Raw genomic sequence first — 13,887 nt, 5'->3', positions numbered from 1 at the left:
TGTATTGGTTCTGTCACACATCAACATGAATCCGCCACGGGCATACACGTGTTCCCCATTCTGAACCCCCCTCCTACCTCCCTCCCAATACCATCCCTCCAGGTCCTCCCAGTGCACCAGCCTCAAGCATCCTGTATCGAACCTGGACTGGCAATTCGTTTCTTATATGATATTATACATATTTCAGTGCCATTCCCCCAAATCGTCCCACCCTCTCACTCTCCCACAGAGTCCAAAAGACCATTCTATACATCTGTGTCTCTTTCACTGTCTCGCATACAGGATTATTGTTACCATCTTTCTAAATTCCATATATATGCATTAGTATACTGTATTGGTGTTTTCCTTTCTGGCTTACTTCACTCTGTATAATAGGCTCCAGTTTCATCCACCTCATTAGAACTGATTCAAATGTATTCTTTTTAGTAGCTGAGTAATAATGAATTAAGACACATCTAATCTATAAGATATATGGTTTGGCTTACATTGCAGAATAATAAAAGCAGTAAATATTATTTATACATATATATTTATATAAGCATACACCTGACAATAATTGCATCTGGGTAAGAAATTTGAATGAAGGGAGGATGGTTAAGGGAAGATCTTTGACTTTATTTGTATAATTTTTATGTTGGAATATTTTCATGTACTATTGTATAACTGAAAATCACCTTTTTTTGTCTTTCTGAACCTGCTCCTGTTTGATCTGTGTGCCACATCCACCTGTACTTGGTTGTATTTGTAACCATTTTCCTAAAGTGAAGACCATGTACCTGTTTGATCTGCAATCTTTAATTCTCAGCATTTGTCTGAGCAATTATCCTTAGCTACCAGCAGGAAATCTGGGAATATATTCAAAGGCTTCCTTGAAGCATTAAGCTAACAGTATTGCTGTTGATGTAACAGAGGGAGGAGGGATGAAAATGTTACAAGTTGAACCAAAAGAAAAACCATAGTGTGTGGAAAGTTTGGCCCTTTGAGTAAATACATTGTTTTGTTTTAAGAACAGCATGGTATATATAACATAGTTTTGTTTTAAGAAAAGCATATGTTTATATATATATATATATATATATATATATATATATATATATATACACTATATATATAGTTTTAAGAACAGAATGTTAAACATTATGTATATATATATAATATATATACATTATATATATTATATAGTGAGTGAAGTCACTCTGTTGTGTCCGACTCTGCGATCCCATGGACTGTAGCTTACCAGGCTTTTCCGTCCATGGGATTCTCCAGGCAAAAATACTGGAGTGGGTTACCATTTCCTTCTCCAAGGGATCTTCCCAACCCAGGGATCAAACCCGGTTCTCCCACATTAGAGGCAAATGATTTAACCTCTGAACCACCAGAGAAGCTCCAATATATAATATAGTTATACTTTGGTATGAGTTTGTCAGTTTTCCCCTTGTAAGTCTGTGATTCTAAGTTTTAATACCTCCTGATCTGAAAAAAATATATATTTTTAATCATTTTAGGAATATATCCTGGAGTTGTGTCAATTAGTTGAAATCGAGTAATGCTATCAATTCTTTGCACACTGATAAAGTTATGCAGTTTATTGACTTGGGAAAAATGTAATGAATACCAGCATAATCGATGGAGTGACAATTTTATCTAATCATTATTTAAAATCATACTGTTATTTTTATGGATCATTTTTTAACATCAGAACCTACTCTTTGAGATTAAACTAGAAGCAGATCACGCAAAGCATAATTTAAAATTAGCTTGAAGTACTCTAAAAGCAGTAGTCTTAGTTGAGTTTTCAAAGATAATTTCCTATATTGGTTTTTGGATTTTTTTACATTTAATGTTTTTGATAAATTTTAAATGTTAATTGCAGACATATAATAACCTCAATGGATGTATCAGCAGAGTTCTCAAAAAAGCAAAAAAAGGATGCAAACTAAAAGTACAAGAAGTGTGTATTGTTATGAAAGCATTCTAGAAATTATATTTCATTAGGTTACTTGCAATACTGACAAAGGAATTCAGTAATGTGCTTTTGTAAAGATAGACATCGTCTAAGCACTTAATAAAGTTCTTATTTCTGGCAAACTGTGTTATTGTAAAAATAAAGGAAAAAATAATAATGCTTTAAAAACATAAGACGTTTAAATGGCACTGCTCAGTAATGATTTCTGAACCCTCTTTTGTTTCTCTCAACAGGAACTTCATTCTCCAACTCTGAAAATATCCACTGGTGTCCCAGGCACTCTACATATAACCCCAAATACTGAACAGGTAAAATAAATTATGTATTATGTTAGATTATTTTCTTTTTGCATAAACCCTGCTTGAATGTTTAATTGATCTTTAGGCCTCTATAAAGCTTTACACATTCACCAAAAATCAGAAGCATAAACTGGAAAGGAGAGTTACATATGAAAATCTGTTCAACCTATTTTAAAGAAATGTGAAACAAGTGCTAAAAAATTCGTGAATTAATATTTTTCAACTTTATTGTCTACTCAATCTGATTGCTTTTGGTTTGAGCGAAGTTTATTTTTAGCCAATGATATTCCATTGGTTATGTATATTTTAAGGATCCTTGATTTGAGCAGAAATAAAGTACCTAGATGTTGGATTGATTGAGGGTGTGGCTTTGTGAATGATACTACTGTACTTTGACATCCAGAGAGAATAATTCACAGGATCAGAACTTGCCCTTCTCCAAGGTGCATGATTTGAAAGACACACAAGATCAAGTTCCCTTAATCTTTATGACCTAATAATCATACTTTTTAAGATTATTTTTGAATGTACATATTATATCTGCAAAAGGTATCTGTAATAATAATTAAATACTGTATTAACAAATATGTGTTTAACTAGTGAGTCCCATATATTAAAAAGTAAATTCTAAGTAAATAAACTATAAAAGATCCTAAGTTTGTTAGTATATAGGAGGGGAGTATAAAGCTTTCAGGATTTGGAAGATAGGAAGGAGAAAGATACTGTTCTAAAAAACATGCCTACCCAGCTTGAGGTATCACGATATGAACTTGAATAGTAAAGGAACAAATAGACAAAAACTGGTCTCTAGGTCTGGGATACAGTATGGAAAAGGTGATATTATGCAGAACACATAAGATTATTGAGGAAAAGTTTTCTTACCATGTCCCAATTCAGTCTAGCTTAGACGTAGGTCAGTTAGAGTCATGTATTTATTCAGGGAACATTTGCTGAGTGCCAAATATGTACTAAATACTGCACAAAGATGAATTAGAACCAGTCACTATTCTCAAAGAACTCACAGACTAGGATGGGTCACACATCTAACAAAACATATAGCAGTGGAATAAAGGCCACAGTTGAGTTAGAAGTTTAGCCCCACAGGACCACCAAGATAGGATTAGCTCAGAAAACTAAGTCCACTTAAATCTGCTGCTACTGCTAAGTCTCTTCAGTCGTGTCTGACTCTGTGCGACCCCATAGATGGCAGCCCACCAGGCTTCCCCATCCCTGGGATTCTGTAGGCAAGAATACTGGAGTGGGTTTCCATTTCCTTCTCCAATGCATGAAAGTGAAAAGTCAAAGTGAAGTCACTCAGTCGTGTCCAACTCTTCGCTACCCCATGGACTGCAGCCTACCAGGCTCCTCCGTCCATGGGATTTTCCAGGTAAGAGTACTGGAGTGGGGTGCCATTGCCTTCTCCAACAGAGCTGTTTACTACACTCAAACCCAGTCATAAGATTGCATTTATTGTTATTTTTCATAATGAAGGACTTTAGTATTAGGTTTGCTGTTTATTTTACTTCTGATAACAAAAATGTTTATGGTAGAAAAATTAGGAAATAACAAAAGTATATAAAGAAAGAATATAATTCACTTATGATTCCCTCCCCTGTTCAGGGATAGTACTCTCAGTATTTTGCTGTGTTTTCTTCTGTTCAAATAAAAAATTAAGATCATACCTTATATGTAGTTTTATATCTTCATTCTCACTTAGCTTTATAAACCATGAGTTTTTTAATGTAAATTTGTATTATCAAGACCATAATTTTGATGGCTACATATTTCAGCTTGAGAATGATTATTTAATCTTTCCTGTTAGGAAAATGCGCCTTCTACTGCACTCTCATCAACATTATTATTTTAAATTTCCAGTTAAAATATGATACTCTTTTGTTATGATTATTTGATTCCTAGCTTGTTTGAATATTGTTTGTTATAGCTTGGAGTATAGCTTATTTTGTTGTTTGTTAATCCTTTGCTTTTTTCTTTTCTGTTTTCATACCATCTGTTCATTTTTCTAATAGTGTGAAGATTTTTTTCTCACCAAGGTATAAAAACTTTCTTTATATTGATACCAACTCTTTTTCCTTCAAAAGCTTACAAATTACTTTGTTCTAGTGTTTTGTTTCCCTTTTAACTTTATTTGTGGCCCTCCCTTGTCACCACATTGAAGATTTTGTTTCAGAGTACACACAGTCAGTTTTTTCTTTGTGTCTCCTTTCATGTCCTTTCCAAACAGATCATATTAAACTATATTTTCTTCTAATCATATGGGGGCATTTACAATGAAAAGAATATTTTAAAACTCTCATCAAACATATCAACAGTTTGAAATGTGTGATGAATTACTATGCAGTAAGTATAGCAGAAATACCTAGCATGTTGCTGAGCCCATAAACATTTGCTTTCATGTATGTTTTTGAGACCAAAATTAACCAAAATATGAATTCATATGTCATCATTTGTGTAAGCAATTTTTAAATTTCACTCTGAAAATTGCTCTCTATTATTATTCATGGCTCCAAGGTCACTAAATAACTCTGATTATATGCAGCTTTTATCTTTTCTTCACAGGAAATCCATTCTCCAACAGTGAAAGTTACTACATATCCTCAAACCACTATAAGGCGATATATAGTGCAAAATCCTGAACAGGTAAACTATATCATGCAAACTCTTATCCCAACCTGTAATTCCTCAGAAGTTGATAACTTAAACAAGAAGGATGAGTTAGTTACTAGATTCCTAAAATCAGATTGTTGGGCTTTCTTTCAGTTATAATTTCTAATTATTATTATAAACAATCCATCATTAGTTCCAGACAACCATTTGCCTCAGAGATGCAACAGTTCCAAATAGCATGGAAATTCTTGGGTTATAAAGTTTTCTGCTTCTATATTCTATATTATTGTATTACTAAGGGTTTTTGTGCACTTTGAACCAAAGTAAAAAGGGATGAAATGGTTCACAGGCTTCATATAAAACTATCACCGGTTGCATTGGGGGTTGCAGTATTTAGTCTAATTAGATTTGCCATTGAGATATTTGCTAGGAAGAAGAAAATGAAAATTCAAAAATTCAAAAATATCTCCATGTGTTTGTTTTTTATGGTGTATGAACTTTTGTGCCTAGCAATGAGGTCTTCTGAAAATTACATTATTATATTTTCTATAAAGATATATAACCTTATATTATACAAACTAGGATATTATTTTCAGTCTCATTTTGAGGAGAAAATTAAGGAAAAAAATTTCCCCACAGTAACAAACCTTGCTCAACACACACACAGACACACACAGCCTTACTTTAGCTGCAACAGGGAGTTCTACTATAGAGTTATAAGGGCATAAGGTTCACATTAGAAACAGAGTGACCCAGATAATACTGTAGGAGTTTTTTGCTTTTCTCTTTATTTTCCTACTACTGTGGGAAATAATTCTCTCACAAAATAAAACTGATCATTTGCTTCAGCTGTGGAAAGCAAGGGGTTAAATCAAGGTAATACAGTTGGTACTAGTCTAGTTGGGAGGGGAGAATGTACTACTCTTCTGCTTGTTTCTATCTCCTCTCTTCTTTATTCATTTAAAAATCATCTTTTCATGTCTCTTTAGCTAGACAGGTTGTTAGTTGTGCATGTGTGTTTGTGTGAGTCTACCAGCATACAGGCTTTGGAAGGGGTGACTGTTTTGGATATTTGCTTGAGTTTTCAAATATCTATGTAAATATCAAGAGAGAATGTGATTACAGTAAAGCATCTGCTTTCTCATTTTGCAGAATCAAGTGTTTAAGCAACAAATCTGAAAAATATGTGTGGGGAAAGGAGGGTCTTGGAGATTAGACTGTGCTTCTTTCTACAAATTGGCCAATCACTTTACGCTTTCCTCTTTTTCCTCTCTATTTTCTTTTCACAAACAAACTGGGTAATATGCATACTTCGATGCATATTATACTTGATATCCCTGGTTCTCAAAGAATTAGTTCTAGATAGCACTTTTTTTTTTCATGATGTGAGAGTTGTTGTGTTTGCCTAAGACATAGCCACAGAGAGGTTTTAAATATTGAATCATTTGAATTCCAACGCTCTTTGCCAGCAATTCTTATGTGACTCTGAATGTATTCTTGTTCTTTAAAGAATTAATATTTATTGGCTATACATTCCATGCTCTGCAATTTACATATTTTATCCCATTTGGTCATAAAAAAGTGAGAAGACAGAAGCAGAGAGGTTGACGGTTATTTGGTGAATTTTTATCAATTGCCTAGTATGTACCAACAATTGCCCCAAGCCCTGGAGATAGAGCAGCGAACAAAACAAGGTCTCGACCTTCTTAGAACTAAAGTTCTTAACTGGACCCAAACCATTAGTTAGAGAACAGCAGAATTGCAACTGAAATTGAACAATGAAGATGTAGGAAAGGAAACCTAGATGTCCATCAACAGATAAATGGATAAGAAAGCTGTGGTACATATACACAATGCAGTATTACTCAGCCATTAAAAAGAACACATTTGACTCAGTTCTAATAAGGTGGATGAAACTGGAGCTGATTATACAGAGTGAAGTAAGCCAGATAGAAAAATGCCAATACAGTATACTAATGCATATATATGGAATTTAGAAAGATAGTAATGATAACCCTGTATGCAAGACAGCAAAAGAGACACAGATGTATAGAACAGTCTTTTGGACTCTGTGGGAGAGGGAGAGGGTGGGATGATTTGAGAGAATGGCATTGAAACATGTATAATATCATATAAAAAACAAATCGCCAGTCTAGATTCGATGTAGGGTGCAGGATGCTTGGGGCTGGTGCACAGGGATGACCCGGAGGGATGGTGTTGGGGGGTAGGTGGGAGGAGGGTCCAGGATTGGGAACATGTGTACACCCGTGGCAGATTCATGTTGATGTGTGGCAAAGCCAATACAATATTGTAAAGTAAAATAATAATAATAAATAAATTTTTAAAAAAGATAAAAGAAAATACAAAGAAACATTTGCAAATTAAAGACCGTTGATGATCTAAGTGAATTAAGATTCAGAGACCCACACATGTACCATCTCCCTCCCCCATCTTCCCCAGCTACAGCATAATCAAAAAAGCAGATAAATTCAAAGAATGTATGCAAGTGCATATTTGTAACATGAAGCCTGCCTCTCATTATGGTTGTGTTCAACTGTAAAGAAGTAAATAGTTGCTCAGGGAGAAGATACAGCAGCAGGTTAAATAAAAATGTTCATTTTAGTTTTAACTCTTTCCATTATTGAGAGATAAAAAAAATTTTAATCCCCATACTTTGTATACAAAAATAATCTAACTGGTTTTGCAGAGCAGCGTGAAAATCCTGTCTAGATACTAGATATATTTTATTTATCTAAGTATATACTTTTTTGTTTGTTCTTTTAAATTCCTTCAGGAGAAGATTCTTGCTTAATTACAATATTTATAATGATCTGAGCCTCTTAAATGGCAACTTCATTCTCTTTCACCTTCTGGTTTGTCTAATTTTTACTTCTTTTCCCTGTAATTAAACTGATATCAATTGGTTGTCTCATAAGTTCCTTTTAATTCTGTTCAGCCTTTTTATTTTTGATTGTACCTGATCTTTCTTATTTTCCATTTCTTGTCATTTTAGTCAAGCGATTTATCTATTCTGGTATATATCATGACTCAGAAATGGGGGGATATGTTTGTTCTGTCAGTATATAGAATCCAATTGATGTTAATCAATTTCATTAATTTTCCACTTGCAGAGCTCCTACTGTGGGAAAGGTTTATATAGACTTCAAATTGGAAAATACAAGGAAATAAAACATGGTTCCTGAACAAAAGACACTTACATTTCCTCTCAGAAAGGGACTAAGATATGTCCATATACAACTCCATAAAGTATATGGTGGGGTGTATGATAGATTCCATGAGAGAAATACAAATGACGTCTTATTGAAGTTCAGAGGCTGGAGGTAATATTTGTTTGGGGGGAGTCAGAGAAGGGTTTATTGTGGTATTTATGGAATTATTACAATGAGCATTATTATTAGTATCATTTTACTATATGGAAACAAAGGCTTAAGTAAATGTGACTTGCTTAGGTCTTCTGACTAAATATCTTTTCTGATAGTTATACTCAAGGCAGTTTTGATAACTGATACTGGATTTGGGATTAAAAGAAGAAAGTCAAATATGACAAGTTTTTCAGTCTGAGACACTGGGAACATGGTAGCCCAGTTAAAAAGTAAGAAGTATGGGAGAGGAGAATCTGGTTTGGAAAAAGGGGAGATTGTCAGCTCTGTTTGGACTAGAAGCATTTGAGGTGCATGCCAGGGAAGATGCCCAACAGACAGTTAAAAAGTGACTTGAGAAAGGTCACATTTGTGATAGAGACATAGGAGTTATTCCTCTTAAAGTTGCCTTCATAGCTATGGGAATAAGTGATATCAATGAGGGGTAATAGAAAGGGTTGAGGTCAGAACCTAAAATGTCTACTCTAAAGGAACAGAAGGAAGGAGACACTTTCACAGGCAGAGAAGCTGTCAGAGAAGAATGTGAACTCTGAATAATTGAAACAAATAGAGTAAATGAGTGGTCGACCATCTCAAATGACCAAAGGACCAAGAAGGGTGAAGCTTGAAAATAGAGTATGACCATTAAGAAAGTAATGGTGATGTTTTGAGAGAGCAGTTTTGGTACATATATGGAGGCAAGGTCGAGATGCAAAATGTTAGTGGGTGAGTAAATCAGGAAATGGAGATAATAAGTGAGGTTACTTTCCTAAAAAGGATATTGGTCAAAGTAAGAGACAAGATGGTAGCTAAAGGAGTAAATATAATCTTGGAGACCTAAGAGATTTATAGACAGAAAGAAATAACTAATAGGAAGGAAAAGTAAAGATGCAACAGAAAAAGGGAAGAAAGGTGATACGATTCTGGGAGAGTCAAGATTGGATAGGATTCCAGGTACAGATAGAGAAGTGACTTTCAGATAAAAGAGGCATATGTTATTACATAAGGAGCAGAAACAGATTTTGAAGTGGGGTAGAAAATGGAGGAATTTCACTGGATATGTTGCAGGAAGGGGGACCCCTTCCAGGGCCTGAAACTGGGCTCTTGTCTAACACTTGGAAATAAATTGTCCAAGGAGACACATGTGCTGACAAAGCAAGACATTTTATTGGGAAAGGGCACCCAGGTAGAGAGCAGGAGAACCCAGAAGAACAGCTCTGCCACGTGGCTCACAGTCTCGGGTTTTATGATGATGGGATTAGTTTCCTGGTTGTCTTTAGCCCATCATTCTAACTCAGAGTCCTTCCTGGTGATGCAGCTAAGATGGATGCCAGCAAGAAGGATTCTGGGAGCTGGTCGGACATGTTTTGTCTCCTATTGACCTTTTCCGAATTCTTACAGTTGGTGGTGGCTTATTAGCTACATGTTCGTTACCAGGACCTCCTGTCGTAAAACAGCTCCTGTCGTAAAACAGCTCATGCAAATGGTTACTATGGTGCCTGGCCAGATAGATTGTCTTGGTTTTCTCAGTGAGTATAAGGAGAATGAAGGAACATGAACATGAGGCACTGAGGAAAAGAAAATGATTTGTAACCATAGTTACAGAGAACTTAGTGAATACAAGTATGGCCATGAATATTGGAGAGCCTTTTAAATTGGATAACTTTGTACTGAGCCACATCAGCAAACCTTTTTTAAAATGTTCTCCAGCAAGGTTTGATGGCCTGGGAACAGTAAAGTAGATGCTGGGGATTATGTACTTTGTTAGATGTGAGAACTATTCTCAGAGGTTCTAAAAGTAACAATTAAATTATAAGATCAGCCATCTTTGAAAACACCTGTTAATTTTTCAGGTGGATTTGACACCAATTCAAATGTACAGGTAGGAAAAAAAAAGCTGCCCAAATAGTAAAACTATTAGCTCATCTGTTAAAAATCCAAGACTTTTGATAAATTTTGCATACCTGTTTTATGCAAAGTGATTTATCCATGTTAATATTTGGTTTTTCTGATAGATTGGGACTTCTCAGGTGGCTCTGTGGGAAAGAATCTATCTGCTTGCCAATGCAGGAGCTGAGGAGATGCAGCTTAGATCCCTGGGTCGGGAAGATCCCCTGGAGAAGAAAATGGCAACCACTCCAGTATCACTGCTAGGTTAAATCCCATGGTCAGAGGAGACTGGCAGGCTACAGTCCATGGGATCACAGAGTCAGAAATGACTGAACATGCATGCTCATACTCTGATTGATTTGACGAAAATATATTTCCAAAAATTTAGAAGTTTTTCTTTCAGTATGTCATTTAAAATAAGTCCAACTCACTTTTAGGGAGACTCAACACTGCTAGCACCCAAGTCATTTTTCTTCTTAAAAAATAATAATGGCTCAGCTTTCAGAGTAAATTTTAGTTCACAGAGAAGAAAATTTATAATTTTGCTAAATTTCCCCCTTTTAGCAGATGCTTATATTCTTAAGACAGAAGTTCATATCATCCCTTTTCATCTAATCATTTGTTCATTCACTATAAGGTATTCAAGATGGATAAAGTTCCTACCCTCAACAAGCTTACTTTGTATATTTTTAAACTTGATATCCTAGAAAAGTTCTATCAAGATTCTCATAAATTATTTTAAAATTCAATATTGATTTCAAATATTACTGTATTAATCAAAATCAATGCTTTTGTACATTGCAATGACTGATTAAAGGTAATTTAGCACACATTATTTTGTTTAGCATAAAGTACCCTGCATTACGATCCCTATGGAAAAGGGACTGAGCCTCAGAGAAGGTAATGTAGGTAATAGAAGCAGAGCTGAATACATGTTTTATTAGTCCAGAATTTTTTCTATTATACTTTGAAAGCGAAAGTGTGAAAGTGTTAGTCACTTAGTCACATCCAACTCTTTGCAAAAAGAGCCTGCTAGGCTTCTCTACCCATGGAATTCTCCAGGCAAGAATACTGGAGTGGGTTGCCATTCCCTTCTCCAGGGGGTCTTCCCAACCCAGGGATTGAACCCGGGTCTCCTGCATTGTAGGCAGATTCTTTACAGTCTGAGCTTCCAGGGATATTTTCACTAATTTTAATAATCAAATCCAATAGATTTGTAGTAGTTCAAATCCAACCTACTTTGTAATTCTTGACCTCCATGAAGCATTTATACCTTCACTCACCTTACTGATTCTTGAAAACTTCTCTTCTTTTGACTATATGGCATTTTTTACTTATGATTCTCATACTTCTGAAGATTTGTCTAGTTCTGTCCTTGATATTCTTTTGCCTTCTCAGAAATTGCATGGTTTTAACTACAACTTCTATGCATATGATTCTGAAATCTAGAACAGTAGTCATGAAATCCCCACCCAGTTCCAGACATGTGTTTTCAACTGTGTGCTGTAAAAAAGTCTTTTTACTAGTTATTCGCAGTAAGTTAACGTGTGCTTGGGCTTCCCCTGTGGCTCAGAGGTAAAAAAATCTGCCTACAATGCAGGAAACGCAGGTTTGATCCCTGAGTTGGGAAGATCCCCTGGAAGAGGGCATGCATGGCAACCCACTCCAGTACTCTTACCTGGAGAATTGGACAGGACCGAAGCGACTTAGCACGCACGCACATATGAGGAATACAAACATGAATCAGACCTAGATTCTTACCTGGAGCACGTAAAACTCCATATGTCTCCACATTTACTGTTTGTTGTTGTTGTTGTTGTTGTTGTTGTTGTTGAGACTGTTGGCCATATAGTAGATTCCTCAGGTTCAAGATCTCGGAGTCATGGTTGAAAAGTACTGTACTTATGTAGGATAATTTTCTAACTGATATCTTTACCTGTATTCTTTCCATTTACCAATTACTCTTTCTAAAGTGGACTTATGTCTGACTCTGTGCGACCCCATAGACGGCAGCCCACTAGGCTCCTCTGTCCCTGGGATTCCCCAGGCAAGAATACTGGAGTGGGTTGCCATTTCCTTCTCCTGTTCAAATCACAGCCCTGTTTAAAAACATTTAAAGGTATCTCACTGTTTGCAGAACCATGCTTCATCTGCCAAGTATATCCCCTACATGTAAATTTACACTTTTCCAACCTTGGTGTCTTGACTTACTCTGTTATCTTCATTTCAAATACCATTTTCTTTCATCTCCTTATATTCAAAGCCCACCTAAACCTTCTCTCAAATGCTGTCTGATCCAAATAACCACTACCAGATGCAACTTGATTTTTCTTCTCCTGAATTCCATCCCATATTATTTATCTGTACTTTTTATTGTCACTTGTCTCTTTTTACCTTGTATTATAAATATTTGTGCTCACATATTATCTAGACCAGGGATTAGCAAACTTTTCCTGTAAAAGGCCATAGAGTATGTATTCCAGGCTTTGTTGCCCACATAGGGTCTTGGTCTTCTTTCTTTTTACTCATAGTCGTTTAAAATATAAATAACATTTTTAACTTACATGCATGCACTCTAAGTTACTTCTGTCGTGTCTGACTCTTTGCACCTCCATGGACTGTCACCCACCAGGCTCCATGGGAATCTCTAGGCAAGAATGCTGGAGTGGGTTGTCATTCTTTTCTCTTGGGGATATCTCCAACCAAGAGATCAAATCTGGGTCTCCTGCATTGTAGGCAGATTCTTTATCATCTGAGCCACCAGGGAAGCCCATTACAAATATAGGCTGCTGGCTATAGTATGAACCCTGATCAATATTCAATCCTCCTAGCAATAATCTAACTTTGATTCATTCCTTATAATACTTAGCAAAGTATATTGTGCAGAGTAAGCTCTGAAACATGTGTTACATGAATGTAAACATGTGTTATGTGTATTACCAAAGAGGTTTTTTTGTTTGTTTTACAAAAAACAAACACAAAATAGTTCCTAGGGTAATTTTTAAAAATATATCCATTTTTCAGTTCAGTTCAGTTCAGTTCAGTTACTCAGTCATGTCTGACTCTTTGCAACCCCATGAATGGCAGCACTTCAGGCCTCCCTGTCCATCACCAACTCCTGTAGTTCACCCAAACTCATGTCCATCGAGTCGGTGATGCTATCCAGCCATCTCATCCTCTGTTACCTTCGCCTCATACCCCCAATCCCTCCCAGCATCAGAGTCTTTTTCAATAAGTCAACTCTTCACATGGCCAAAGTATTGGAGTTTCAGCTTTAGCATCAGTCCTTCCAAAGAACACCCAGACTGATCTCCTTTAGGATGGACTGGTTGGATCTCCTTGCAGTCCGAGGAACTCTCAAGACTCTTCTCCAACACCACAGTTCAAAAGCATCAATTCTTCGGTGCTCAGCTTTCTTCACAGTCCAACTTTCACATCCGTACATGATCACTGGAAAAATCATAGCCTTGACTACATGGACCTTGGTTGGCAAAGTAATGTCTCTGCTTTTTAATATACTGTCTATGTTGATCATAACTTTCTTTCCAAGGAGTAAGTGTCTTTTCATTTCATGGCTGCAATCACCATCTGCAGTGATTTTAGAGCACCCCCGCCCCCCCAAAATAAAGTCTGACACTGTTCCCACTATTTCCCAATCTATTTCCCATGAAGTGATGGGACCAAATGTCATGATCTTAGTTTTCTCAATGTTGAGCTTTAAGCCAAA

General features: G+C 36.0%; 1 protein-coding gene across 1 annotated transcript in view; it reads left to right on the top strand.

Moving 5' to 3' along the window:
• Positions 1–13,887, top strand: part of POF1B (POF1B actin binding protein) — a 100,771-nt gene that overhangs the window by 29,901 nt on the left and 56,983 nt on the right. The window contains exons 3-4 of the mRNA XM_070290354.1: positions 2,200–2,274; positions 4,843–4,923. Coding sequence (XP_070146455.1) covers positions 2,200–2,274; positions 4,843–4,923 — 156 coding nt within the window. The remainder of the gene's footprint in view (positions 1–2,199; positions 2,275–4,842; positions 4,924–13,887) is intronic.

This window comes from Ovis canadensis, chromosome X (genome assembly GCF_042477335.2).
Source record: "Ovis canadensis isolate MfBH-ARS-UI-01 breed Bighorn chromosome X, ARS-UI_OviCan_v2, whole genome shotgun sequence".
NCBI classification, from domain to species: Eukaryota; Metazoa; Chordata; class Mammalia; order Artiodactyla; family Bovidae; genus Ovis; species Ovis canadensis.
The sequence above is the reverse complement of the archived record's forward strand: the minus strand, read 5'-3'. Positions and strand labels throughout refer to the sequence as shown.